The 27,319-nt window shown below is 46.5% G+C and overlaps 1 protein-coding gene across 2 annotated transcripts in view; it reads left to right on the top strand.

Moving 5' to 3' along the window:
- Positions 1-664: 664 nt before the first annotated feature.
- UBE2L3 (ubiquitin conjugating enzyme E2 L3) overlaps positions 665-27,319 on the top strand; it is a 64,623-nt gene continuing 37,968 nt past the window's right edge. Inside the window, exons 1-2 of one of the 2 annotated variants that reach the window (XM_038575984.1) lie at positions 665-733; positions 18,764-18,859. In XM_038575984.1, coding sequence (XP_038431912.1) covers positions 707-733; positions 18,764-18,859 — 123 coding nt within the window. In that variant the 5' untranslated portion in view covers positions 665-706. The remainder of the gene's footprint in view (positions 734-18,763; positions 18,860-27,319) is intronic. The other variant, XM_038575985.1, reaches the window with a different exon arrangement.

The raw sequence follows: 27,319 nt of genomic DNA on the forward strand, positions 1-27,319 counted from the left end.
GGCCTCATGGCCTTTGCCAGCATCTTTCTTCTTGTTTTGAAACAATCTCCCCTCAGCCTCCCAGCTGCTCCATCCCATCCTTCAGGTCCCAGAGTTGGCCCTGAAGCCAGCGGCTCAGTCTCTGTTCCCAGCTGGCTGCGTGAACTTGGGCAAATCATTGGCCTTCTCTGTGCTTCTGTTCGCTGTGAGATGGGCTATTGATGGTAGCCATCTCTTAGAGTGGTTTCAAAGATTAAAGAAAAAAAGAAAGATTAAGGAAAATAGGACACTGGAGGGGGGAGCTGGCCTCTGAGGTTCCAGTGTTAGCTGTTATTATAAAATGTCCTCAGTGAGGCTTCCCTGACTTGCCAATGAAAAGTAGGTCCCCGCAGTCACTTCCCCATCACCCACTTTTCTTTTCTTTACAGCACTTCTCAGCGTCCCAAATAATCTTGGTTATTCAATGATCTTATGCAACCAATATTTGTTGTGCACCTACTAAGTGCCGGGCACTCTGTAATCGCCGTCGAGGTGCACGTCCCGCAGAGGCAGGCCGTCTGCCGGGCCCGTGCATCCGAATCCGCCCGGCACGGAGCGGGCACATAGTAGGCGCTTCGCGCGGCGGCGAGCGCCCCGCCCGCCCCTCCCCCGCTCCAGGAAGTGCGGGGGCTCCAGCCGCCCGGCCGGCCGCGAAGCATTCTGGGAAAGCAGCAGCACCAGATCCAAGATGGCGGCCAGCAGGAGGCTGATGAAGGTAAAAGCCATTCTCCGGCGCCGGCCGGGCAGGGGGGGGCGGCGTCCCGGGCCCGGGGCCCCCGCGGCGGGCCGGGACTCCTCGGGGCGCCGCCGCTCGGTCTCCCGGCCCTGTGTGGCCCCACCGCTCCTCTGACCGCACGCGGGCTGAGGGAGGTAACGGGGCCGCCTAGGCCGCAGCCTGGGCGGGAGCGCCAGGCCGCGCTGGGAGCTGCCGCTGGCCCCTCCGCCCGGCCCGGGGCGTCCGCGCCGCCCTCTGCCCGGAACCGGGCCAGGTCTCCCTCGCGGCGGCCGCCTCCGGGGCCGGGGGCGGCGTCGATGTAGGGGCCCGACCGGGAGGTCCCAAACCGGGCGCCCGCGGCGAAGGCCCGAGCGCCGGAGCCCCGGCCGGGAGCCCGCGCCGCCGAGCCGCCCCGCCCTGGGCCGCAGCGCGCCGGGCTTAGAGCCCCGGAGGCCGGGAGGTTGGGAGGCTCGGGCTGGGGAAGGAAGGAGCAGGCCAGGCAACAAAAGTTAGGTCAGTTTGTTGGTGGGTCGTTTGGAATTGCTCTGGGTCCCAGCAAACTGTCGCCTTGTGACTGCAGAGTCACACAGCGGGCAAGTTCCAACTCCAGGAAGGCGTGGGGTCGGCCGCGTTCGCGGCGCTGTTCTCCTTCCCGGCCCCCTTTTCGACGTACCACTTAAAATCCTCCGGATCTCCTTTCCCTGCTGAAGCAAAAGTGCCATTATTGGGGGGTGGGGTGGGGGTTGGCTTCAGTCGTTCGAACCCAAACCGGCCAAAGTTTATAAAAATAACTTGGTACTTTGTATTTTGCATGCAGCGGGGGTGCCTTCTTGCTAAGTGGCTCCTTCGGCGAGGAATACAGATGCTAAACTGGCTCGGTTCTTTCCCGAGTATGTTTGCCGGCGGTCGCCGGAGCAGACCTGGCCCAAGATTTGTGAGTCCGCGCCCGGAGAGTGCTGCCGGGTTGCACCGGGCCGGAAATAAAAAGGCCCAGGAGCTGATTTCCTGAGAGGAGATAAAGAGCTGAGGTTCCTCTTGGGCAGAGAGCGGTGCTTGGTGGAACTAGACATTGAACTTGGGAGTCACGGCCTCTGGGCCCTCCCTCCCTCCCTGCGAACGTTTCCTTTCTTTTGTTCGCTAAGGGCTGGAGACGACATTTAACTTCATAAAACTGGATTGGAAGTGAGCACAAAAGAACAGTCAGCAGATTCCAGACATCTCTTCGTCTTTTTTCTGCCGGTGACACCACCATTCACCCACCAGTCATCTAGATGAGAGGACTGTTATTTACTTATTTCCGTACTCTGCTCCTCAAATGCAGTCACCCATCAAGACTTGTAGATTTTACTTTAGAGAGACTTCTTGAGTGTGCTTTCCTTCCTAGTCTTACTGAAATTACCGGAATCCGTACTCTCATCTCTCAGATGCCTTTGCAAGTTTTCCTTTTCTCTGATTCCCCTTTCTGGACACCAAAGTTCTTTTGCTAAAGCAACTATTTAATCCTTTGACTCCTGTTGAGACCTCTGTGATCTTATTGTCCTCAGCAGTTAATCCTAACTTATTTGGCATGCAAGACCTTTCTTAGGCTGATTGAAAGTAATCTGTTTAGCCTCATCTCCTTCCCCTTGTTTTCCCACTACCCTTGTAAATCATAGTAGCTGCTTTTTAAAAAAGCTGTTACTTTGAGCAGCCCAGTACTTCACATTCATGATCATGTTTAATCTTCCCTGAAAAGTAGACATTATTCCCATTTTGTAGGTGGGAAAACGGAATGCTGAGAGATTTGTTGGGTTGCCCTAGTTTTTCCTAACTAGGGAGAGTGGGATGTGATCTCACTCACTTCTATTTGACCCCAGAGTCCCCTGCTCTTACTCAGTTGCTATGTGGTCTTCCTTTCCACATGCTGTTTGATCTTCCAGAGAAAGGCTGCCTTCCCCTTTCCTCTCCTCAATTCTAATACCAGCTACTCTGTGAGGCCTTCACCCCCATCCTCCTTCAGAATAAGTTGTTTCCTCCTTTGTGTGACGACGGCATTTTATGTTTCTATTTGAGATTTTGTCTCAATCAGATTTGTGTTAGACTTGCCTTTCCTACTGGGTTTTGAGTTCCTTAAGGACAGGAATTTTGACCTAATTTATCCTTGTATGGTATCCCCTAGTCTACCCTAGGTGACCTAGTTTGGGGTTCCCAGACTTCCAGGGGTCTGAGAGGGGAGTTACTGTGGTTTTTAAATTATTAATTCTTTTTTTAATTTATTCATGAGAGACACACAGTAGAGAGGCAGAGACATAGCCAGAGAGAGAAGCAGGCTCCCTGTGGGGAGCCCCATGGGGGACTCCATCTGGGGACTCCAGGATCATGCCCCCGCTGAAGGCAGGCACTAAACCACTTATCCACCCTGGCATCCCTGGTTTTTAAATTGTTTTTGTGTTTCCAAAAATTGGACCTTAGAAAAATGTAACATTAACAGTATTTTTAAGTGCTAGGTCATTTGCATTAATTCTTTTCAATAAAACTTAGAGTTAGCATATTGCCATTGTTATTTTACGGATGAGAGAGAATTGTGAGGCTTAGATAGGTTGGATATTACCTAAGATGGGGTAGCAAGCAGACCAGCGTGGGGAGAGATAAGATGTTAAATCTCTCTAGCTTCAAATGCCAAGATCAAGTCCCCTTTTTTTACCTAAGGATGCTTGGAAGACTATGTATGTAGTTTCTTGAGTTGTGGTTGGAAATTCTTTCTTTTTTGGAAATTCTTTCAATTCAGTAGAGGAATCCTGATTACATGATGCAAATCCTTGGCTCTGAGAAATCAGAGTTTAAGCTGGTTAGTTTTAAAAAATAACATACTGGGGCAGCCCCGGTGGCGCAGCGGTTTAGCGCTGCCTGCAGCCCAGGGCATGATCCTGGAGACCCTGGATCGAGTCCCACATCAGGCTTTCTGCGTGGAGCCTGCTTCTCCCTCTGCCTGTGTCTCTGCCTCTCTCTCTGTGTTTCTCTCATGAATAAATAAATACAATCTTAAAAAAAAAAAAAATAACATACTGGAGGATCCCTGGGTGGCTCAGCGGCTTAGCTCCTGCCTTTGGCCCCAGGGACGTGATCCTGGAGCCCCGGTCGAGTCCGTGTTGGGCTCCTGGCATGGGGCCTGCTTCTCCCTCTGCCTGTCTCTCCCTCTCTCTCTCTCTCTATCATGAATGAATAAAAAAAATCTTAAAAAAAATAACATCCGAAATTATTGATGCATGTCGATCAATACATGGAGTGAAAATAATACAAGGTGTTGTGGATGATGAAAGAAACATGCTGAGGGGCACTTGGGTGGCTCACTTGATTGGCATCTGTCTTGGGCTCTGGAGTCCTGGGATCCAGCCCTGAGTGTCCACTTCTTCTGCCCCTCCCCTGCTTGTACGAAGCCCTTCCTCTGCTTGTATGCTCTGTCTCTCACATAAAATCTTAAAGAAACATGTTGAATAATCAAATGAATTACATCTCCTAAAGGACTTTCCATTTCCTCAAAAACTATTATCCAAGACACTCACAGTCAAAGATTTCTTTGTAACAATGGACTGTTTGCAGATAGCACAAGATACATTATTAGAAGTAGAGTGATTTGCATATACTGGGCTGAGAAGTTATTTTAGACAAAGTGAGTATGATAAAGTCTTTAATTTAAAAAACATTTGCCAAAAGGATTAGCCTTTTTCAGAACCCCTTTTAGGAATTACAATGTTAATAAAACGCTAAATACATTTTAATTTGCAGGCAGCAAATTCAGCATTGATGGCAACAATGCAAATGTAACCATTGCTTCTATCAGGAAGGGAAATAGCTACAAAAGTGAAACCTGTAGGTGTGGCTAAGGAAATTAACTGCAGTCTGATCATTTCTTTTCAGCCTCTAATTGTACACCTCTACACATCTCCCCTGAGGACCCTCCAGCTGAGTATCTTCCCAGAATGCCTTTTCCAAGTGGGGAAAATTGTGAATTTAAGGAGGTGGGGTGACATTTTATTAGTTGTTATGGTATAACTGTTGAGATAAGGAATTGAGATTTGTAGCAACCTTTTAATGCTGTGTTAATAATGTTCAGTCAGAGGGGCTCCCTGGGTGGCTCAGCGGTTTGGCGCCTGCCTTTGGCTCAGGGCGTGATCCTGGAGTCCCGGGATCAAGTCCCACGTCAGACTCCTTGCATGGAGCCTGTTTCTCCCTCTGCCTGTGTCTCTGCCTCTCTCTCTCTCTCTCTCTCTCTCTGTTTCTCTCATGAATAAATGAATAAAATCTTAAAAAAAAAATGTTCAGTCGAGGTGCCTGGGTTGCTCAGTCGCCATCCAAATAGTGATTTCGGCTCAGGTCGTGATCTCATGGGTCATGGGACTCAGCCCCTGTGGCAGCTCTGCCCTTAGCAGGGAGTTTGCTTGGGATGCTCTCCCCCTGCCCCTCCCCCACTCACACTTGTGCTTTTTTTTATAAAATAAGGAAATCTTTTTTTAAAAAATTATTTATTTATTCATGAGAGACACACACACAGAGAGGCAGAGACACACAAAGGGAAAAGCAGGCTCCATGCAGGGAGCCTGATGTGAGCCTCAATCCCAGGACTCCAGGATGACGCCCTGGGCTGAAGGTGGCGCTAAACCGCTGAACCACCTGGGGTGCCCTAAAATAAATATATCTAAAAAATAAATAAATAATGTTCAGACAAAACTCCATATTGTACTTTCTCACAGTCCATAATTACACATGAATAAGTAAAAGGAGTCACTAAATAACAGTTCTTTCCTTGGTTTGCAATAAACTGGTTTGCTTTTGAGTACCAGTTAATGTTCTCTGAAGTTGGGTGATTAACACAATAGAGCAGTGAGCATGTCTGGTAGATGTGTTGTGTGTGTCAGAAGGTGAGGGGAGTTTTCCAGATGATGTTATGCCAATATAAGTGTCCTGAATCCACTGAATTTTGGGGAATTCAGAAAAGCATTGTATTTTTTTAAAAATCCTAAATGTAAAATCCCAGTAAGTTGTGACTATTTCAGCCTCTCTTAATGACATTCATTGTAAATATTTCTCCATTAAAAGAAAATTGGGACAGGCCCTGGAAAAGAGTGTACTCAGTTGTTGCAGCATTTGTGACCTTTCTTAAGGTCTATACTAGAACAAAAACATTTGTTTCAGGGTGTTTGGGCCTATTCTGATTTTGTTACAACTCTATCAAGAATTTGTCAAATTAGCATTGTATTGTACCAAGTCACTTGGACGTATTCTGATTCCATTGAAAAGTATCACTAGGGATCCCTGGGTGGCACAGCGGTGTAGCGCCTGCCTTTGGCCCAGGGCGTGATCCTGGAGACCCGGGATCGAATCCCACGTCGGGCTCCCGGTGCATGGAGCCTGCTTCTCCCTCTGCCTATGTCTCTGCCTCTCTCTCTCTCTCTTTCTCTCTCTCTCCCCCTCTGTGACTATCATAAATTAAAAAAAAAAAAAAGAAAGAAAAGTATCACTAAATGTTCAAGACTTTTCTGTTTTCTTTCCTGTAATACTAAGGGATTAAACTTAGAGAACCCCAGGATATCTCTCAGGAGCCTAGACTTTGTATTTAACTACCTTAAGAGCTTCCCTTTGAATGGCACATAAACCTGTAGCTGTCCACGCACTTCCTGTGCCCCATGCCTCTCCTGTTTTACCTTCCTTAATGATCCATTAGTCTACTCAGTGACCCAAGGAAGAACCTGGGGAAGCCCTCCTTGCCCCATCATTCCACATCTAGCCACTTGCCAGGTACTGGTGAAGGAGGCCTTTATCTCTGGTCTCCGCAAGTTTTTTCTCCATACCCACTACCGCTCCCTTAGTTCAGGCCATCCATTGTGGTAGGACACCTGCATCGGATTCCTCAGTGGCTTCCTCTTATTCCTCACTAGTCTATCCTCAGTCCCACATGATTTCTAATCAGTAGTTCATCAGAGAGAAGTGCATATGCTCAGGGCTCAGGCCCTGTTCTCAGAGATTGGAACCAAAATCAGGAGGTCAGGACTGTTTTGTTGTTTTTTTTTTGTTTTGTTTTGTTTTTTTTAGGGCTGTGTATTTAAAAACCCACATTCCTTAGCATGTTCCTTCAAGGTCTGATCTCATCATTCTCTTTCCCTGCTTGCCCATGGGATTCCCCCCTAAACATGCTTTGCACTCCTGGGTCTCTTAGTGGACATCCCTGCCTCTTCTCTGCATCAGGGTAATTTTTTGTCCTTTAAGATTCAGCTCAGGGGGACGCTTGGGTGGCTCAGCAGTTGAGCAACGCCTTCGGCTCAGGGCGTGATCCTGGAGTCCCGGTATCGAGTCCCAAACTGGCCCCCTGCATGGAGCCTGCTTCTCCCTTTGCCTATATCTCTGCCTCTCTCTCTCTCTCTCTCTCTCTCTCTCTCTCTGTCTCTCATAAATAAATAAAATCTCTAAGAAGAAAAAAAAAAACTCGTCTCACAGGGCACCTCCTCTTGGCTCTGCACTCAAGAGCTCAGTGAGGGAGAAAGATGGCATATGTCTAGAACAAAGAAATCCTGGTCTGTCCACTGTATGCTGGATGTATGCCAGCTGAATAATGGAGTATAGGGGAGGGAAAGATCCTCTGACATTGAGAAGGTGGAACTTGGTCTGGCTCTTGAAGAATAAGCAAGGATTTGGGTTTTCGAAGAGAGGAGGGGCCCGGCAGGCAGTGAGGTTGAGTAGCTTTCATCCCTCAAAGTGGGTGTGGGCAGTGGCTACAAGAGATAACCTGAGGAACCCTGATGACAGTTCACCTACCTCCCAGTATGGCTACCTGCTTCTGACTTTGTGCTGTCCCTTTCTTAGGTTTTAGTTAGCTCAAGCCTGAGGAATTTTCTAGAAGCACTGGGTAAGTGGGCTGGTTTTACCCTAGGTTGGTATATCCAGTGCACCTCGCCCTCCAGAACTATGAGCCTTTCCTTCCTCCCTCTACCCTGGCAGGGCTAAGTTCTCTGGCTGTCTACTGGAAGTCTAGTCTCTCCATGAAGGGGTGTCTCGGAGAGTGACGCTGATTGGTTTAAGGACAGGTGGCAAAGAAATGCCTGGGCCTTTCAGTTGAGGGGGTCAGACATATCCTTAGCTTCAGGATCCAGGAGAAGCAGCAAGCTGCTCACATGTGAGAGCTTTTACCTCCAGGCTTCCTGTAGCCAGCCTTGCTCTGTCTGTTCTTAAGGGCATGGATAAACCTAATCTTCATCCCAATAAAAAGGGAGGAGGAAAGGGTCTTTCATTTAGGACAAAGCTTTTAGAGGGAGAATACAGTATACTGGTTAAGAGCTGGGGTTTTGGAACTTGCATGTCCTGGGCCTGCCACATCTTAGTTGGAAGAACTTGGGCAAGTTATACTCTATGCATTAGTATACTTCATCTGTATGTGAAGGTGAAATAAGTTAACATATATCACATGTTCTGGAGAGTGTTTAGCACATTCTCAGTGTGAGATATGTGTAGATTATTATTGTCATCTGGAGTCAACAAGACACGGCCCAGGGCAGTGAGGAGAGCAGCCTAGCAGGAGGGGAGGGCCTGGTGCTGAAATGTGGGTTGGGTCAGGTAGGGGCAACATTCCTGGACATGACCTCACTATAGGTAGAGCCCATTCTCTTTCCCTCCCTACTCTTCTGCCTCTCGAAATAACCTGTTTTTTAGGGTTAGCAAAAAATGTCTTAAGACAGTTGTGTGAATGTGTCTTTGTTTAAAAATATACACTTTTTCCCATCAATATTGAAAAGCTCTTGAAGGGACACCTGGGTGGCTCAGCAGTTGATTGTCTGCCTTTGACTCAGGGTGTGATCCCAGGGTCCAGAATCAAGTCCCACGTCAGGCTCCCCTCAGGAAGCCTGCTTCTCCCTCTGCCTATGTCTCTGCCTCTCTCTCTGTGTCTCTCATGAATAAATAAATAAAATCTTTTTTAAAAAAAGCTCTTGAATTCAAAATTTGTCTTCAGACTCTCCCTGTATTACATCTTTCAGTCCTGCATGGATTTGCAGTGCAGTGACTGTCACTGTGTCCAAAGATGAGGCCTGGGTGCTGTAGAAGGCACTGAAAGGTGCTGAGCTGGGAGTAGGAGGTAGGAATTTGAAGGGAACTTTTTTTTTTTTTTTTAAGAGTTTTTAATTTTTTTATTTAAGAGAGAACACACATAAATGCGCAAGAGAGGGAGAGAAAGGGAGAGAATCCCAGGCAGACTCGGCCCTGAGTGTAGAGCCCAACACTGGGCCGATCCCACAACCCTGAGATCATGACCTGAGTGGAAACCAAGAGTTGTATGCTCAGTCCACTGAGCTGCCCTGAAGGAAACTCTGGAAGTAGTTACAACCCCAGAAATAATACTATTGCTTTTTGTCTTCTTTTTCAGCCCAGAAGCACAAAGTTAAGAAAGGTTACTTCGGGTGGCGATTCCGTTTTTCCTCTTAGCCCTTGCCACAGTCTCTTTAGAATTCCGGAGCTGTGAGGAGCCGCCCCCTGACAGACGGGAGGCTGAGGCTTGGGGGGCACCTCCCACAGGCTTACAGTAGAGCCAGCCACACTCACTGCCCCGGCCCCCCTGCTCTCAGGGTCTCTCTCCTGCTCTTCACAGGCCGCTTTTGGCTTTTTAAGGAAGGACACAGTAGAGAGGAGGAGAATTCATTTCAGGTTAGGTGGTGGTTTGGGTTTTGTTCAGTTTTTAACATTTCCAGGTCTGTGTTGATTATAGTTTTCTGTACTTCATGATCTTGTCAGATTTTTTCCCCCAGTTCTTTACCAGCATAGTTAAACAGAGGAGTGAAATACTGTTTTGACAGCCCCTGGCCCAGCAGGCACGTGTGCAAGCAAAGCAATCAGTAATGTCCAATCCAGTGCTCATGGTGGTGCTGGCTTTCTGAGAAGGAGTGCTGCCTGATTCTATCACAGGAATGGAGAGTGGGTACAGCTCAGAAGTTGAACAGCCTGAGTCCTTTCTGACATGGTTTGTAAAATATCTCCTTCACACCAGTGTACCTCTTGTTAAGAAAACTCAGCACAGGAAAGCTAAGCTTACAGAAGGAGACCTGCCACATGTTTTACACATGGGAATCACATTCCAGTCACTCATGCTGGGGCGCTGGACCCTGGAGTATGTGATGTAGGTCAAGAATGCCAGACACAACCCTCTTCTGATGGGGACAGAAACATATTCCAGGGGCAAGGCCCACATCCAGAAGCTGACTGTGTGTGGAGCTGGCATGAGAGCCCACTTGGCTGGGGTCCGGGCCACACCTGCCCAAAGGTGTGTGGGCAATGCCTTTCTATAAGGCTGTTCTGAATCCTCTTCAGCCTTATCCTCTTAGATGACCTCTTGACAAGTGCTCACCACCCTGGAGCAATGTGCTGTGGTCGAATAACAGGGACTGGTGTTCAGATTGTAACCTCTGCTACGGACTTTGTGTTGTCACCTTGAGCCTCAGTGTCCTGATTCTGTAATGGGGTAATGAAACTACTTTGTAGAGTTATAATAGTAGTTAAGTGTATTAGTTGTGATAATAACTAAGGGTAAGATGGTATACTGATGACCCATGGAAGGGGTGATGTGTTATTGTGGGTTCTGCCCCCTTTGCTAAGTATTAATTGAAATAAGGGAACCATGTTTGGGGTGCTCTGAAACCTTATGTTTCGATGTATAGCATTTTGAATCATATTAAAGTCATGATTTGGTGTCATTGCCACTGGTTGTTTGTGCAAGCATGGAAAAGCACATTTCTGGGATGCCTGGGTGGCGTAGAGGTTGAGTGTCTGCCTTTGGCTCAGGGTGTGATCCTGGAGTCCCGGGATTGAGTCCTACATTGGGCTTCCCGCATGGAGCCTGCTTCTCCTTCTGCCTATGTCTCTGCCTCCCTCTCTCTGTGTCTCTCATGAATAAATAAATAAAATCTTTTTTTAAATTTTTTTATTATTTTTTAATAAAATCTTAAAAAAAAACAAAACCGTGCATTTCTGTCAAAATTAGTTACTTGGCTCCCGTCACACAAAAAAGTAGGAAGTAGCTTTTTCAAATGATTGATGGCCTACAAATTGTGTAGCTGGTACTTGAGAGTCATACTGTATTTAGATTTAAGGCAGGTTTGTGTAACTTTCCCATAGACATCTAGCTTCATCTGCTAGGTTTCATTTTGCCTGGACAAAGAAGAGCCTAGAAACATTCCTTGCACAACATAAACAGTTAATGACTGGCTGTGAACGGCTAGGGCAAATGCTGCATATGCTCATGCTTTTGTCAGTATGAATCTGGGGAAGTGCTATTCCACAGCAAGCTAAGCCTTCCCAAGGTCCTGCTCAGGAAATAGGAGCCCCTGTGCCGCCTGTTTCTAGGGGAAGTCTTCCCATGCTCACCTGCTGGTTTGTATGGCTGAGAGAGATTTTCCTTCTGTCTCTGGCCATACCCTGTAGAAGGTGACTTGGGCCTTTCTGAATTTCAGTTTTACCAGTTGTAAGGTGAAGCCAGTATGCCTGACCTGCCTGTCTCCAAGGGTGTCTTGAGCTTCAATCCTATTCTATGTGCTGTTGATTTTAAAAACTGCAGAGTGTTGTTGTAACCAACCACCTCTGACGCTTCTCTCAGGGTCTTGCTCTTGCTTTTCACAGGGCTACTTTGGGTGCATATCTCATGCATCAAAGGTACGTGCCTTCCCTAGCATCTTCATTTCTGGAGATTGCCTCCAGAAATAACTGGCTCTTTCCTAGAGGACCACCTCTTCCCTAGCATCTCTCCATTTTTGTGTGTTTTTTGTTTTGTTTTTCCATTTCTGTTTTTTTTTTTTTTTTTTTTTATGGGATTTTGAAGGTGATGACACTAATCCTTGCCCTCCAAAGGGGAGTGTGGTGGTGATGTATTCTTAGCAACTCCTCTGCCTTATGTTTGTCTTTCTTTCTTTGTTTCTTTCATTGAGATATAGTTGATCAGGTCATTTCTGGAAAAGCTTTGTGCCAAAAACTATAAACATTCATTTCTTTTTTTTAAACATGACAAGCTTTTTTTTTTTTTTTTTTTTAAGATTATTTATTTATTTGAGGATAGAGTGAGCGAGCACACAAGTGGGAGAGGGAGAAGCAGACTCCCTGCTGAGCAGGGAGCCTGGTGCTGGAGCTCAATCCCAGGACTCTGAGACCATGACCTAAGCTGAAGGCACATGCTTAACTGACTGAGCCACCCAAGCACCCCTATATTCATTTCTAATTTAAGGCCTTGTGAGTTCTGTTCATAGGCTGTGAACGCCATATCGTGGCTATTCCCTGTTATGTAGAGTAGGGAATATATGTTGGTGCCTTGACACTGTCTTGGATTTTAAGAACTATGGTGATACAATTACGGAAGGGAATGAAACTAACATTTATTTATTTATTTTTTTTTAATTTATTTTTATTTTATGATAGTCACAGAGAGAGAGAGAGAGGCAGAGACACAGGCAGAGGGAGAAGCAGGCTCCATGCACCGGGAGCCCGATGTGGGGATTCGATCCCGGGTCTCCAGGATCGCGCCCTGGGCCAAAGGCCGGCGTCAAACCGCTGCGCCACCCAGGGATCCCGAAACTAACATTTATTGAATATCTACGAGGGGTGCTAAGTGTTAAGCACTGTATAAAGTTTCTCGTAATTCTCAGTAGAGCCCTGTGAAGTTGGTTTCCTATTTTTCAGGTAAGACAGTAGACTTGGAGCTTCGGGTAGTATGAAGGGTGGGGCCTGGGTTTAAGCCCATGCCTGTTTGGCTCAAGAGGCCTCTGCTCTTTCTAGTTTCTAGCTTTCAAACTGACAGTTTGACAGCTGTTGAAGCAACCACTTGTCAAATCAGAACATTGTTTCTCTGTATAATATATAAAAGTAGTGTTGAAGAGAATGATTGGGGATTGCAATATAGTGATTGTTTGTCTATAGGAATCTTCAGAGCAGAGAACAGTAAAATAAAACAATGAGTCATAGTAAGCATTCATTTTTTTAAAAAAGTTCAGAACGATTTCCAGGTTTCTGTTACCACAGACTTGTTGCAGTAAAAAGGATTCCTTACTTGCTTCTGTGTGCCTGGCACAGTGGGAGGTGTTAGCTCTTTTAAGGAGCTTATTTCTAGTCATGGAAATGACACTGAATTAATCAGGGCCTCAGTATCTTCCTTTCTAAAAGACTGGATTGGATGAGCATAGTGGTTCTTAAGCAGGGGTGCACCTCACTGTCACTGGGGTGGGGATCCCCTGGCACAGGTGCCTAAGCCTTACTCTAGAGATTCTGATTCTGCAGGTCTAGAATGAGGCCTAGGCATGAGATAGGCTTTCTCCCTCAACCCTCCCTCTCTGCCCCACCTCTCTCTACATGAGTGTTGAATAACTCCCCTGGGGCCTTCGGGTGTACTCTCTGAGAGTCCTCCAACATTAGTTAACACTCCAGCCAAATTTGGCTCCCAGCTGCTTCCCAAAAACACCTGGTGATTTCTTCCTTCCACGGCTCTGCATACGTTTCTTACATGCGAGCACACCTGTTCTCTTCTCTCTTCTCTGCACTGGTTTGGCTTTTCCCCATCCTTCAAGGCCTGTCTGACCTCCTCTGTTCGTCTCTTCCGTGAACTGACTGCCCTCTGCTATTGCCTGCTGGGTCTCCCTTGCTCTGACCGCCATGTTCCTAGAGTAGTGCTTCTTTGCTCTTCTAATCTCCTCTCAGGAGCCAAGAAGATGGTGCTCAGCTTTACTTTCTGTGTTTCCTTTATAGGGGTACAGTGTGCTTTTTTCCATTCAACAAATGTAAAATTATAGGGTGCTATCAAATATGCTTTTTTAAATTATATAAGCACCCCCTACCTTGAGACTTGTCCATAGTGTTGATTTGACATCTGAAGCAGCCCTAGCTTCCACAACTGATTTTTCCTTTGTATATCTATCTGGATTTCTTAAAGAGGACCGTGGCCACAGGCTACTTAATCACGGGCTCCTGAAGGGTTCTTAGGCCCTGTGTGAGGCTTGTCTGGGAGATTTTGAACGGTTGCCTTTCTTTTTTTCAAAGAAGAAAAAAAGATTTTATTAAATACTTTGCCCAACCTCGGATGTATACACTGGTGTTGTGTAACAGAGAGCTCACTGTATATAGCTGTCTCCTGTTCTCTCAGGGATGAGGTAAGGCTTCCATGCAGGATGTGGAGCAATCCACTCCTGTTGGGGTCATGGCTGTCTCCTGTTATTGGGCAGCAATCTGTTTCTGGAACTTGCCACACTCTTGCCTGGCATGGTCATCAGGCTCTCTAGGCTGGAGCCTAGGCAGTGGGCTCCCCTCCCCCCCTTTTTAAACAATTTTATTTATTTATTTATTTATGAGAGACACAGAGAGACAGATACACAGGCAGAGGGAGAAGCAGGCTCTTGCAGGGAGCCCAATGTGGGGACTCCATCCTGGGACTCCAGGATCACGCCCTGGCACCCATGGATCCCTGGGCTTTCCCCTTTTGAAGAGCTGGGCAGCACACCCATGCTCTTTTGGGTTCCATCAATATACTGAGATCCACCTCTGGGCTCAGAAACAGACCTCATTTTGAGAAGCATTGCTGTCTTTCTCCCTCACTGCTTACCCTGGCTGGGAAGCCTGCTACCCCCCTGCCGGGAGAAGGAATGAGCTAGTTGGCTCCTTCTGCTTTCCCTCATGCTCTTCTTTTGATTTGTCAGTATGGCGCCATCAGCCTGGAGCAGCTGACCCAGGACAGCTTCTTGCTCTGAGCAGAACTGAAACAAACCTTTGTGGGCATATTTTGTAAGCTCCTGTCGTTCTTGGCTGTGGTCTTCCTGTGTTCTAGAGCTGGTCCACTCTCACAGTTTTCTTTTGTCAGGTCCCTCTTTTACCATCATTTTTAATAATATCCTTTTGAATTTGAACTCTGAATTTACATTGGTTTATTTTTATTTTTTAAAGATTTTATCTATTCATGAGAGAGAGAGAGAGAGAGATGCAGAGACATAGGCAGAGAGAGAAGCAGGCTCCATGCAAGGAGCCTGATGTGGGACTTGATCCTAGGACTCCAGGACCATGCCCTGGCCCGAAGGCAGGGACTAAACCACCGAGCCATCCAAGGATTCTCTACATTGGTTTCTTTAAATTCCATCCGCAGTTCTTCTCAGCATCATTCTGTTATAGGGGTGCACTTTTGCTTGAAGATTTGTCAAGCCTCTTGAGTCATCTTGCCTTTTCCAGTCTCAGACCTTCATATGAATCTGTCTTTTCTCTGAATGACTTGAATTCATCTTTTTTTTTTTTTTTTAAGATTTTATTTATTCATGATAGAGAGAGAGAGAGAGAGAGAGAGAGAGGCAGAGAGGCAGAGACCGGCAGAGGGAGAAGCAGGCTCCATGCAGAGAGCCCAATGCGGGACTCAATCCCGGGACTCCAGGATCACGCTCCGGGCCAAAGGCAGGCACTAAACCGCTGAGCCACCCAGGAATCCCCTGAATTCATCTTCTTCAGGCTCTCCTTGGTGGAAGGAAGTGTGATTGGCATTTTAGGCCAAAGAGTTCTTGACTGGAGGACCTGCTTGTGCAATGCAGGACTTTTAGTGTCCTAGCCCCTTATGGTGCCAGTGGTTCTTGGGAGCTGGGGCTCTAGAGGATGTTGGGAAATCAGGGTGGGGTGGTGTCACAATGCTTGGCATGTATTGGGCAGGGCTCAGGATGCTCAAGTGCAGAGTCCTGCCTGAATACCGGAGCCACCCTGTTGAGAAATGCTCTCCTAGGGCTGCCCAACATTCCCTGGAGATTATAGGGTTTGCTTGCTTGTTTGTTTATCTTGGTTTCTCTCACTTCTGCCTTATAATCACTTCTTCCTTGTTGGTTAGGATTATGCAAAGGAGTTTGCCTCTTCCGCTCTTTGGTGAGTTTAACTTGATGGCAAGGTAAGTTGAGAGTTTATCTGATGACTAGCAATTGATAACCGAACTTTGGAGTCCTTGAGGCTCCCAGTTCTGCCAACATTAGCGTCACACTTCTTCTCTGGTAGGTGTCAGGAGGGATGGCATTCTCTCCCACAGTCTGGCTTTTATCTCTGTGCATGTACCTCTCTCTTTCTCTCATAAGTCTCCATGCCCAGTGTGGGGCTTGAATTCATGAGCCCGAGATTGGGTTGTGTTTTCTACCAGCCGAGCCAGTCAGGGGCCCCAGTGTTCATGTATCTATCTCTTGATATCAGAGTACCAGTAGGTGCCCTCTCTGCACCTCTGCCCACAGTGCCCACTCCTTCCTTTTTCTTGAGCAAGATGCAGGTTTTCACTGTCATCTTACAGTTGAGTCTCATCTTGCCATATTTTTGCAACTCTTTTGAAATTTACATTCTTGTGTTTATTCCTAATACTTTCTATCATTAGTATGTGGATTTCTGAAGCCATATAGTATATGTACAGATTATTTTAAAATTCATTTCCTCCCATGAAAATTGAATATAATCTCATTGGTTGTCTAATTTCAAAGTTCTATCTGGAATTGTTTCCCTGTCCATATTTGGTTTAAAATATTTCTGATAGGGGGATGCCTGGGTGGCTCAGCGGTTTAGCACCTGCCTTTGGCCTGGGGTGTGATCGTGGAGCCCCAGGATTGAGTCCCACATTGGGCTCCCTGCATGGAGCCTGCTTCTCCCTCTGCCTGTGTGTCTGCCCCTCTCTCTGTGTCTCTCATGAATGAATAAATAAAATCTTTAAAAAATAAAATAGGGGATCCCTGGGTGGCGCAGCGGTTTAGCGCCTGCCTTTGGCCCAGGGCGCGATCCTGGAGACCCGGGATCGAATCCCATGTTGGGCTCCCGGTGCATGGAGCCTGCTTCTCCCTCTGCCTGTGTCTCTGCCTCTCTCTTTCTCTGTGTGACTATCATAAATAAAATAAAATAAAATAAATAAAATAAAATATTTCTGATAGCTTGGTAGGTTCAGCTCTTAAGTGACATCATATCTTCTGTCTCTAGCCAGGAATCTTAACACTAGTATCTTACAGCAGGGACCAGAAAATCAAATACATGGAGAGCCTTTCCTATCCCAGAGCCCTTTTTTTTCCCTCCCCAGTCCCCTGCCTCCCGTCCCTTCACTATCCTGACAATTAAGCAAGTATTTGAGCATGCCCATGAGCTCTGGGGGCTTTTAGATCCCTGCCCTTGAGCTTGCCCACATGGAACTTGTATGCTGTTTGGGGAGTGGGGCAGAGTGGTAGAATGAGATTTATTTATTCTCATCCTAAAGGCTTCATTGTCCCCAGGAGAGAGTTTCTGGTGAGTCCTGGGCATTAGCAGGAGGACCAGATGGCAGTTGGCAGGTTGAGTAGTCTCTCAGTTTCCATGCTGTTCCTTCTGCAGCCTCAGGAAGAGGGACCAGACCACCCCTTCCCCACTCCAGGGACCGCAAGCGTTGCAACTAGCTTCTTTATGGAAGCTGAGTGTTACTTAGAAGTGGAGCTCATCTCTCAGTGGCAGTGGCTCTCTCCTGTCACTGTGTAGCTTGTTAAAAATTCCCATTTCAGACTACCCCACAGTTGCTGGACCAGAATTTCCAGGGCCGGGGCCTAAGCCCAGATGGTTGTGGTGGGCAGCTAGGGTTGACAAGCAGCAGCACCCTGTGGGAAGAAACTCGGTCGGGGGTGTCGCCTGCCATGAAGCACCAGCATGTCCCAATGGCTTGTTTTGCATGTTCATTTGATACACTGTCCTTCTCAGCCCACTCCATGCCAGGCACACCACACATCCTCCAACTTAGAACCTGTAACACCGGCTCACCTCCTACTTCCTCTGGAATTGTTCCCCCAGGGGGCCTTGTAAACTTGGCCCTTGCCTATGCAATGGGAATGTGGGGGTACAAAGGATCTTTTGGGCTCGAAGTAGAGGCTGGTTTAGAGCCTCTGTGCCATTGTGAGCCACAGCACCACACAAAGAGGGGCTTCTCAGTTGCAAAAGGGTTCGTAGGCTGGACCAACAAGGAGGAAGCCAGGGCCATTGAGGAAGCTGTCCTCCCTGCTCAGCTGAGTGGTGTTCTGGTGATGCAGAAAAAGGTACCCAAGAGATGTGGAGGAAGCTTTTGTACCAAGACAAGAGAACAGGTTGGGACATTAGAGGGATTGTGTCACTGCAGGTATCTGAGAATGGAAGAATATTGGGAATGTGAGCAGGCCAGCACACATTGGGTCTTGGGTCATCATGCCTGTCAGGTGTTGACTTGAGTTGTTGGAGAAGCAGTGATGCACAATTGGAAAACCAGTGACCGTTGATTATAGACTAAAGACCTCTCAGGCAGGGCTCTGACGTAGTTAAGACACAGTGGTAATGCTTTCTGGACAAAATGACATTTGCCACATGGACTGTTTATATAGTAACCCTTCATTTGCAAAGGATTCTGTTGTGCACAATAGAGTTTCCCCTTTGCTTTGTTCAACTCTGGGTCTTACTGCCCCTGTTTTGAAGCCGAGGAAGTGGAGGCCCAGTGAAAGGCTCCTGTCCCCCAACCCATCCCAGACTGGAGAGTTGTTCTCTTCACTGAGTGTCCTTGCTGAGGCAGAGCTCTGAAATCAAGCTTACAGTCCTGGGTAGAAAATGTGGTGCGTACGTGTTTGCTCCTAGTCCCCAGTTTTATCTTCATATCCTCAGCATCTGGCCCACAGCTTAATAAACCTTGGTTGGGAGAAGTCAAATCTATAGTACCTTTCTTGTGCCCCTGCTGCATGGCTGCCCTGTGCAGGGGCCCGAGGGTGTATAAAGAGAGGTCTGGTGATTAGCCCAAAGAGGAGGTGATGTGCCTGCAGAAGGCAGTTGTTTGTTCCGCTGAGCTCTGAGGGGTCACCAAGGTGGGGGCTTATCTCGGTCTGGGGCACGGGTTGAAGGGACCACTGTGGCTCCAGGCCTCTTTACTGGACTGGGTGTGGTTTGGTCCACACTCTGAAATTTGGTCATCGGTGGTGTTGGCACTCGCTTTAATTTGAGGGAGTCAGGAGGGATCTTAATGTGTGGTGCTTTCCCCTGTTTGACACCCCTTTATGCTTTGTTAATCAACAGGAGCTTGAAGAAATCCGCAAATGTGGAATGAAAAACTTCCGTAACATCCAGGTTGATGAAGCTAATTTATTGACTTGGCAAGGGCTTATTGTTCCTGTGAGTATTGAACACTTCCACTTCTTACCAGATTATTCTTCAAGGTGATATGTGTGTTGGGCTTACCTCTCCACTCCCAAGTAGTCTGTTAGGTAAGAAATCAACAGACGCACCGAAGTGGGCTGTTACTCTAGGATATAATAAGGCAGGGACCTTAGCCTCGGGTGCCTGAGTAGAATCCCGTCTTTGCACTGGTTTTGTGACATTCTGGGGTGCCCGAGCTTTCCACATCTGTGGTTATTGCCTCAGGAAAGGAGTGTATGTTTGTGTTCCTGTCTTCCCCGACTTCTCTGTGCCTGGCCCTGTTTGTCCAGACGGGGCTGCCTTCTCTGACCTCTTGGGAGATGGTGGCCATTCCCATCTAGATCTTTTCTTTGCTTCCCTGCCTGGTTTTGCATCTGTGTGTCTAACCCTCTGGACACATGCATTCCGGGGCTTCATTCCTGGTAGCCTCCACTGTATGCTTTCTGTTGGTTTCCAGTCCCTTTACCTAATGGCCCACCTGGTGCCCTTACCCAGTGTCTTGTTTGGGGCTTCTGCCTCTACTCTGTGACACCCACAGCTCCTGCTCCCTCTGCCTCACAGACTTCTACCTTCAGATGGGCCCAGGCTTACTCTTACAACGGCCTTCTTGTGGCCTTCCTGTTCTCTTGATTTAGGGTCTCTCTTTCTCCATCCTTTCATCTCCTCACCCCTTGAGAGCCTCGTCCTGTACTAACTCATTCACAATCCCAGTTTCTTCTACCCTTCTGGAACTACCTCACACTGAGCCCCAGGTCTCTCCTCTGTCCTCAGGCCTCAAACTTGGCAGCCCTAGAACCCACTGGCCTCTTGAGCCTTTGGACCCTGTGCAGTGTCCCAGCCCCAGGTTCTGTGACCTTGTGCCACTCAGTCCTGTCTGCTGCTACTCCCCTGAGCTCTTAGGCATGGACCCTGTTTAGTTTCCTGCCCTTCTCTCACGCTGTTTCTTGGGGCCTCTGCTGCTGCCAGCATCCTAGATTACTAGATGATTGCTATAAGTGAAGGAGTCCTGTCCCTGTTTCTCTTCCTGCCCTTTCCCACAGAGCCATACCATGTGTCCATGCGGTGGCCTCACTTGGACACCGTGTGCTTCTAGTCTCCTTGGTTCACAACTGGGACTTCTCCATGAGTGCTCCCTTCCTCCCTGTTCTTCTGTACTCACTGCCTCCTCTTTTCATCCCCACTTTCCCTCTGAACCTCAGCCTGTCCATACTCTATATTATTGTGCAGAATCTTTCCTTAAGGGCAGATTGGCTACTTTGCCAAAGCAGAATACGGAACGTGCTTACTGTAGATGCTTTCTTCTTAATGCTGGTTATAGGTCGTGCCTTTTTTTTAAAAGTCCTTGCAACTTGAATAGCAGATACTGGATTCATGATTTATTTTCATGATCACTTGGATAATGAAGGAAAGATACACTTTTTTTTTTTAAGATTTATTTATTCATCTATGATAGGCATAGAGAGAGAGAGAGGCAGAGACACAGGAGGAGGGAGAAGCAGGCTCCATGCCGGGAGCCCGATGCGGGACTCGATCCTGGGACTCCAGAATCGCACCCTGGGCCAAAGGCAGGCGCTAAACCGCTGAGCCACTCAGGGATCCCCAGAAAGATACACTTTTGTAGTATTTCAGTACACATTGAAAAATTTTAAATCTGGGAGTATCCAGTCTGGTTTTGAGGATGAGTTATTGAGATTCCTCCAGGCTTGGAGATGGTAGGGCTCAGGGTACAGTGTGTAGATGATATGGGAGCCCTGACTGGGAAGGTTCAGCTGGTGACCCCAGGCCTTGCCTACTGAATTGTTAGGTGCTAAGTGGAAGGTTGGCCAGTACCATCTGGCCCTGTCCCTTTTCTTTCTTTCTTTTTTTCTTTTTTTAAAGATTTTATTTATTTATTCATGAGAGACACAGAGACAGAGATAGAGAGGCAGGGAGAAGCAGGCTCCATGCAGGGAGCCCGACGTGAGACTCGATCCCGGGTGTCCAAGATCACACCCTGGACTAAAGGCAGCGCCAAACCGCTGAGCCACCCGGGCTGCCCGCCTGTCCCTTTTCTAATTGAGGTTTTGTATACTACTGATAAAAGAAGTAAAGACTTATTCCATGGATCTTTTGAAAAATGATGAGAATGAATGGAATCAGTTTTGAGCAGTCAGGCTTGGGCAATCTATCCCATGTTCTCAGAGGCATGAGAATGCAGGCCAGCTCCAAGGCTAGGTAGCTGTCATCAGGCTTTGCCCAGAACATCCCCAAGGCCTCCCTCTGTCACATTGGTGGAACCCGTAGAATGGTCTGTGGTTTTATAAGTTCAAGGTGGAGACCAGCTGATAGAATGCAATGTACTTCAGTCAAGGCTCTGGGTGGGGAGTGTCCAGACCAAAGCCAAACCTTCCATTTAGGGGAAGCTGGGCCCAGAGACAGTAGGCCACAGCCGCTCTCTCCCCATTCCACTGCCTCTTCCTATTTCTCTTGTGTCCTTACTACAGTGACTGCCCAGGGCCCCTGGCTTGCTATGAGAAGCATTTCAAGGAAGCAGTGACAGTGCTTTTGGCAACTGACCCTTCCATGGTCCTCACTAGTACCCCACACCTGGAGCTGAGATCTTCCTGCACCATAGGGGCTGAGTCAGTGTGGGCACTCTCCTCCTCAGACTCACCTGGGGTCCACCCAGCTGGAATGAAAGCAGGCCCATGCTGATAAAGGCATAGTAGTCCAGAAGCATGCCTTGAGCACCTGGTACTGGCCCTCAGGGAGCAGCTTAGTAAATACGACCTCATTGTATGTAGGTCAGAGAAGGAGCAGACCCAGACTCTTCAGAGATGGAAGATGGGAGTGAACCAATGGGGTGCTTCCTTGAGACATTTCATTGTTACCATTGCACTTCAGGCTTATTTCCTTTAAACATTTTTTTTTTAAAGATTTATTTATTTATTTATTCATAGAGACACAGGCAGAGGGAGAAGCAGACTCCATGCAGGGATTCCGGGTCTCCGGGATCACACCCTGGACTGAAGGTGGCGCTAAACCGCTGAGCCACCCAGGCTGCCCGCCTTTAAACATTTTTATATAATTTTTTTCATTCAAAATTCAGAGGTGATAGTTATGGGAGAAAATGATCTCATAATCCTATCATGAAGAAAATCAGTATGTTTTTGGGCACCTGCCCTTCAGGAACTAGAGGATGGTGGTGAGCCTTCTCAAATTTCTCACCCAATGAACATGTTCATGTTTGCTCTTAACCGTTAGCATATTCCTCCCAGCCTTTTTACATGCAATTTTTAATGGACCATATGATACCTTCGTAATTATCACATGCTTTCATCATTTAGTCATTGTCTTGAAACTTTATGAATGTGATTTTTGATAACTGTACAGTATCCCATAATATTTGTGCTATCATTTATTCAGTCATTCCTTTAAGTTTGGCCATTTGGATTGTTGTTTTTCCATTTTTAAATAATTTATCCATGAACATCTGAATGTGAAAATCTTAGTGTATTAGTGTACCTCTTTGTTTATTTTAGGTTTGATTTTTTTTTAAGAATTTACTTAGTTTTGGGATCCCTGGGTGGCGCAGCGGTTTGGTGCCTGCCTTTGGCCCAGGGCGCGATCCTGGAGACCCGGGATCGAGTCCCACGTCGGGCTCCCGGTGCATGGAGCCTGCTTCTCCCTCTGCCTATGTCTCTGCCTTTCTCTCTCTCTCTCTCTCTGTGATTATCATAAATAAATAAAAAAATTAAAAAAAAAAGAATTTATTTAGTTTTAAAGATTTTATTTATTTATGCATGAAAGACACACAGAGAGAGGCAGAGACACAAGCAGAGGGAGAAGCAGGCTGGGAGGCTGATGTGTGACTTGATCCCAGGACCAGGATCATGCCCTGAGCCAAAGGCAGACGTTCAACCCCTGAGCCACTCGGGCATCCCAAGATTCTATTTATTTTTTTAAAGTATCTCCATATTCAACATGGGGCTTGAACTCTCAACCCTGAGATCAAGAGTCACACACTCTGATGACTGAGCCAACCAGGTGCCCCTATTTTAGGTTTGATCTTGAGCTACAGTAGTCTGATCAGGAGGATGACAGTTGTGCCAGCTTATACTCTTATGGGCACTGTCGGCACCATCCCTGCATATGTCCTTGTCAGTCATAGAAGCAGCTGGGTGTTATTAAAGGGGGTTCTGAATGGCAGTATTTCAGCATCCAGGCTGTGGGGGTACGTTTGCCCCAGGGTGAGAGAACCGTGGCCTTTCTTCAACTGGTTTGAGATCTCGGGCACATTAAGCAGCTTGTCTCGGTATCCTCACATATAAAAGGAGTACTCATCTCTCTGGTTGTTGTAAAAGTTCAGTAAGTGCATGTGTGTGAAGTTCTTAGGCTCGCTTTTATTATTAAAAGCCTTTGTGGGGCTCCACAAAATTATTTGGGAGTATGTAGCAAAGAGCCCATGAAACCAGCATACAGAAAGAAGTCATTGTTTCCAGTGTGATAGGTGCAAAAGTACTCAATTGGATTTAGTCCCATTCATCCATTCAGGCTGTTAATAACAAAATACCAGATACTGGTTAGTTTATAGCAACAGAAATTTATTTCTCGCTGTTCTGGAGGCTGGAAGTTGAAGATCAGAGTGCCAGTTCTGGGGATGGCCTTGTTCTTGGTCACAGTCTTCCCCTGTATCCTGATACAGCAGAAGGAGCAAGCTAGCTCTCTGGGGCCTGTTACAAGGCACTAATCTCATTCACGAGGGCTCTTCCCTAATGATCTAGTCACTTCCCAAAGATCCTACCTCATAACACTAATACTCTGGGCATTAAGTTTTCAATGTATGAATTTTGGGCCTGCACAAACATAGTAATGTGCATTTTTAATGTTATTTTAGTTGAAGGCTTTCTAAAATTTATTGACTGTTTATATTTCCGCAATATCAATCATAGTTTAAGTATGCTTCTTTGTTGAATTGTAGGAATTCTGTATATTAGTCCTTTGTGTTTGGGAAAAATATTTTTCAGCTGTTTTCTTTCTTTTTTTGTTTATTCAAGAATTGTTAACTTGAAAGTTTCTCTTAAAATTTAAAAATTGTTTTGCTTCATTAATTTTTATTGTAAAATACACTTAACATAAAATTTGCCATTTGTAAGCCTACAATTCAGTGACCTTAATTTTTTTTTAAATATTTTTTTTCTTTATTTATTTATGATAGTCACAGAGAGAGAGAGAGAGAGAGGCAGAGACACAGGCAGAGGGAGAAGCAGGCTCCATGCACCGGGAGCCCGACGTGGGATTCGATCCCGGGTCTCCAGGATCACGCCCTGGGCCAAAGGCAGGCGCCAAACTACTGCGCCACCCAGGGATCCCCATCAGTGACCTTAATTATGTTCAAAATGTTGAACAACCACCACTGTCTTATTTCCAAATTTTTTCATCACTCAAACAGAACCTGTGTATCCATTCAGTAACACCCTACTACCCCAAACCTCTCAACCCTTGGGAACCTCTAATCTACTGTCTTTATGAATTTACCTATTGTAGATATTTCATATAAATCATATAATATTTGTCTTTTTGATCTGGCTTATTTCACTTAGCATAATTTTTTTAGGGTTATCATCTATATGGTACCACAAACCAGAACATAATTCCTTTTAATGGATGAACAGTGTTCCATTTTGTTTTTATTTTTGTTTATCTACTCATCTCTTGATGGAAAGTAGGGTGGTTTTCACCTTCTGGCTATTGTGAACATTGGCATACAAATGCCTGCTTGAGTCCCTGGCCATTTTTTTTTTTTTTTTTTTGTTAAGATTTATTTATTCAGAGAGAGAGAGAGGCAGAAACACAGGCAGAGGGAGAAGCAGGCTCCACGCAGGAAGCCCGACGTGGGTCTCCAGGATCACACCCCGGGCTGCAGGCGGCGCTAAACCGCTGTGCCACCAGGGCTGCCTGAGTTCCTGGCCATTTGTATATTGTCTCTGAGGAAATGTTAATTCAAGCAAGGCCTCCTTTCCTTTCCTTTCCTTTCCTTTCCTTTCCTTTCCTTTCCTTTCCTTTCCTTTCCTTTCCTTTCCTTTCCTTTCCTTTTTCCTTCTTCCTTTTTCCTTTTTCCTTTTTCCTTTCCTTTTCATTTCAAGCTCAGTGTGGAGCCCAACAGGGGCTTAACCCTGAGATCAAGACCTGAGTTGAGATCAAGAGTCAGACACTTAACTGAGCCACTCAGGTGCACCAAGACTTAAGTTCTTTAGAGCAGTTTTAGGTTCACAGTAACATTAAGAGAAAGGGATAGAGATTTCTTACATACTCCCTAGCCCCACACATCTCTAACTTCCCCCATTATGGACATTCCCTACCAGAGTGGTGTATTTTTTACAATTGATGGACCTGCATTGACACATCATAATCACTAAACCCATTAGGGTTAATCCTTGGTAGCATATATTCTGTGAGTTTGGAAAAATGTATAACGGCACGTATCCATTATCATAATATCATATAGAGTATTTCCACTGCCCTGAGATCCTCTGTATTCTACTTTTGCAATCCACCCCCCCAACCCCCAACCCCTTACCTGCCCCCAGCAACCACTAACCTTTTTCCTGTCTTCATAGGTTGGCTTTTTCTAGAATGTCATTTAGTTGGAATCATACAGTATGTAGGGTTTTTTTTATTTTTTTTTCAGATTGGCTTCTTTTATTTTTTTTTATTTTTTATTTATTTTATTTTATTTATTTATGATAGTCACATAGAGAGAGAGAGAGAGAGGCAGAGACATAGGCAGAGGGAGAAGCAGGCTCCATGCACCGGGAGCCTGACGTGGGATTCGATCCGGGGTCTCCAGGATCGTGCCCTGGGCCAAAGGCAGGCGCCAAACCGCTGCGCCACCCAGGGATCCCCAGATTGGCTTCTTTTAGTTATAATAATATACATTTAAGTTTCCTCCATATTGCTTCATGGCTTGGTAGCTGCTTTCTTTTTAGCATTGAATACTGTTCCATTGTTTGGATAAACCACAGTTTAACTGTTCACCTAAAGGGCATCTTGTTTGCTTCCAAGTTTTGGCAATTATGAATAAGTGGCAATAAACTTTTTTTTTTTTTTTTTTGAGAGAGAGCGCAGAGCCAGAGAGAAAACACAAGGGGGGAGAGGGGACAGAGGGAAAAGAAGGGGGCTCCCTGCTCAAGGACACAGGGCTCCCAATGTGGGGCTTGATCCCAGGACCCTGGGATCATGACCTGAGCTGAAGGCAGATGCTTAACCGATTGAGCCACCCAGGTGCCCTGGCTATAAACTTTTTTTTTTTTAATTTTTATTTATTTATTTATGATAGTCACACACAGAGAGAGAGAGAGGCAGAGACACAGGCAGAGGGAGAAGCAGGCTCCATGCAGGGAGCCCGACGTGGGATTCGATCTCGGGTCTTCGGGATCGCGCCCTGGGCCAAAGGCAGGCGCCAAACCACTGCGCCACCCAGGGATCCCAAACTTTTTTTTTTTTTTTTAAAGATTTTATTTATTTATTCATGAGAGACACAGGCAGAGACACAGGCAGAGAGAGAAGCAGGCTCCATACAGGGAGCCTGATGTGGGACTCCATCCCAGGACTCAGGATCACACCCTGAGCCAAAGGCAGACGCTCAACCGCCGAGCCACCCAGGTGTCCCTATAAACATTTTTAGTTGGGTGTTTGTGTTCTCCTTGTCTTTGAGTTGTAGGAGTCCTTTATTTACTTATTTATATATATATATATATTTAAAGATTTTATTTATTTATTCATGAGAATACACAGAGAGGAGAGAGAGGCAGAGACACAGGCAGAGGGAGAAGCAGGCCCCATGCAGGGAGCCTGACGTGGAACTTGATCCAGGGTCTCCAGGATCACACCCTGGGCTGCAGGCGGCGCTAAACTGCTGAGCCACCGGGGCTGCCCTATATAAATATTTTTAAAGATTTTATTTATTCATGAGAGACACAGAGGAGAGAGAGGCAGAGACACAGGCAGAGGGAGAAGCAGGCCCCATGCAGGGAGCCTGACGTGGGACTCGATCTCGGGACTCCAAGACCATGCCCTGGGCCAAAGGCAGGCACTAAACCGCTGAGCCACCCAGGCTTCCCTATATTTTGTAGATATTAAGCCCTTATTAGATATATAATTTGCAAATACTTTGTCCCATTCTGTGGGCTGTACTTTCACGGTTTTTGGTAGTTAATTAAAAAAAAAATTCAGAGCAGCCCCGGTGGCGCAGCAGTTTAGCGCCACCTGCAGCCCGGAGTGTGATCCTGGAGACCCGGGATTGAGTCCCATGTCAGGCTGCCGCATGGAGCCTGCTTTTCCCTCTGCCTGTGTCTCTGCCTCTCTCTCTCTCTCTCTCTCTCTCTTTCTCTGAATAAATAAATAAGTAAATCTTTAAAAAATTTTTAAAAAGATTCATGTGTTGTTGACACACAA

The sequence above is a fragment of the Canis lupus genome, chromosome 26 (genome assembly GCF_011100685.1).
Source record: "Canis lupus familiaris isolate Mischka breed German Shepherd chromosome 26, alternate assembly UU_Cfam_GSD_1.0, whole genome shotgun sequence".
NCBI lineage: Eukaryota > Metazoa > Chordata > Mammalia > Carnivora > Canidae > Canis > Canis lupus.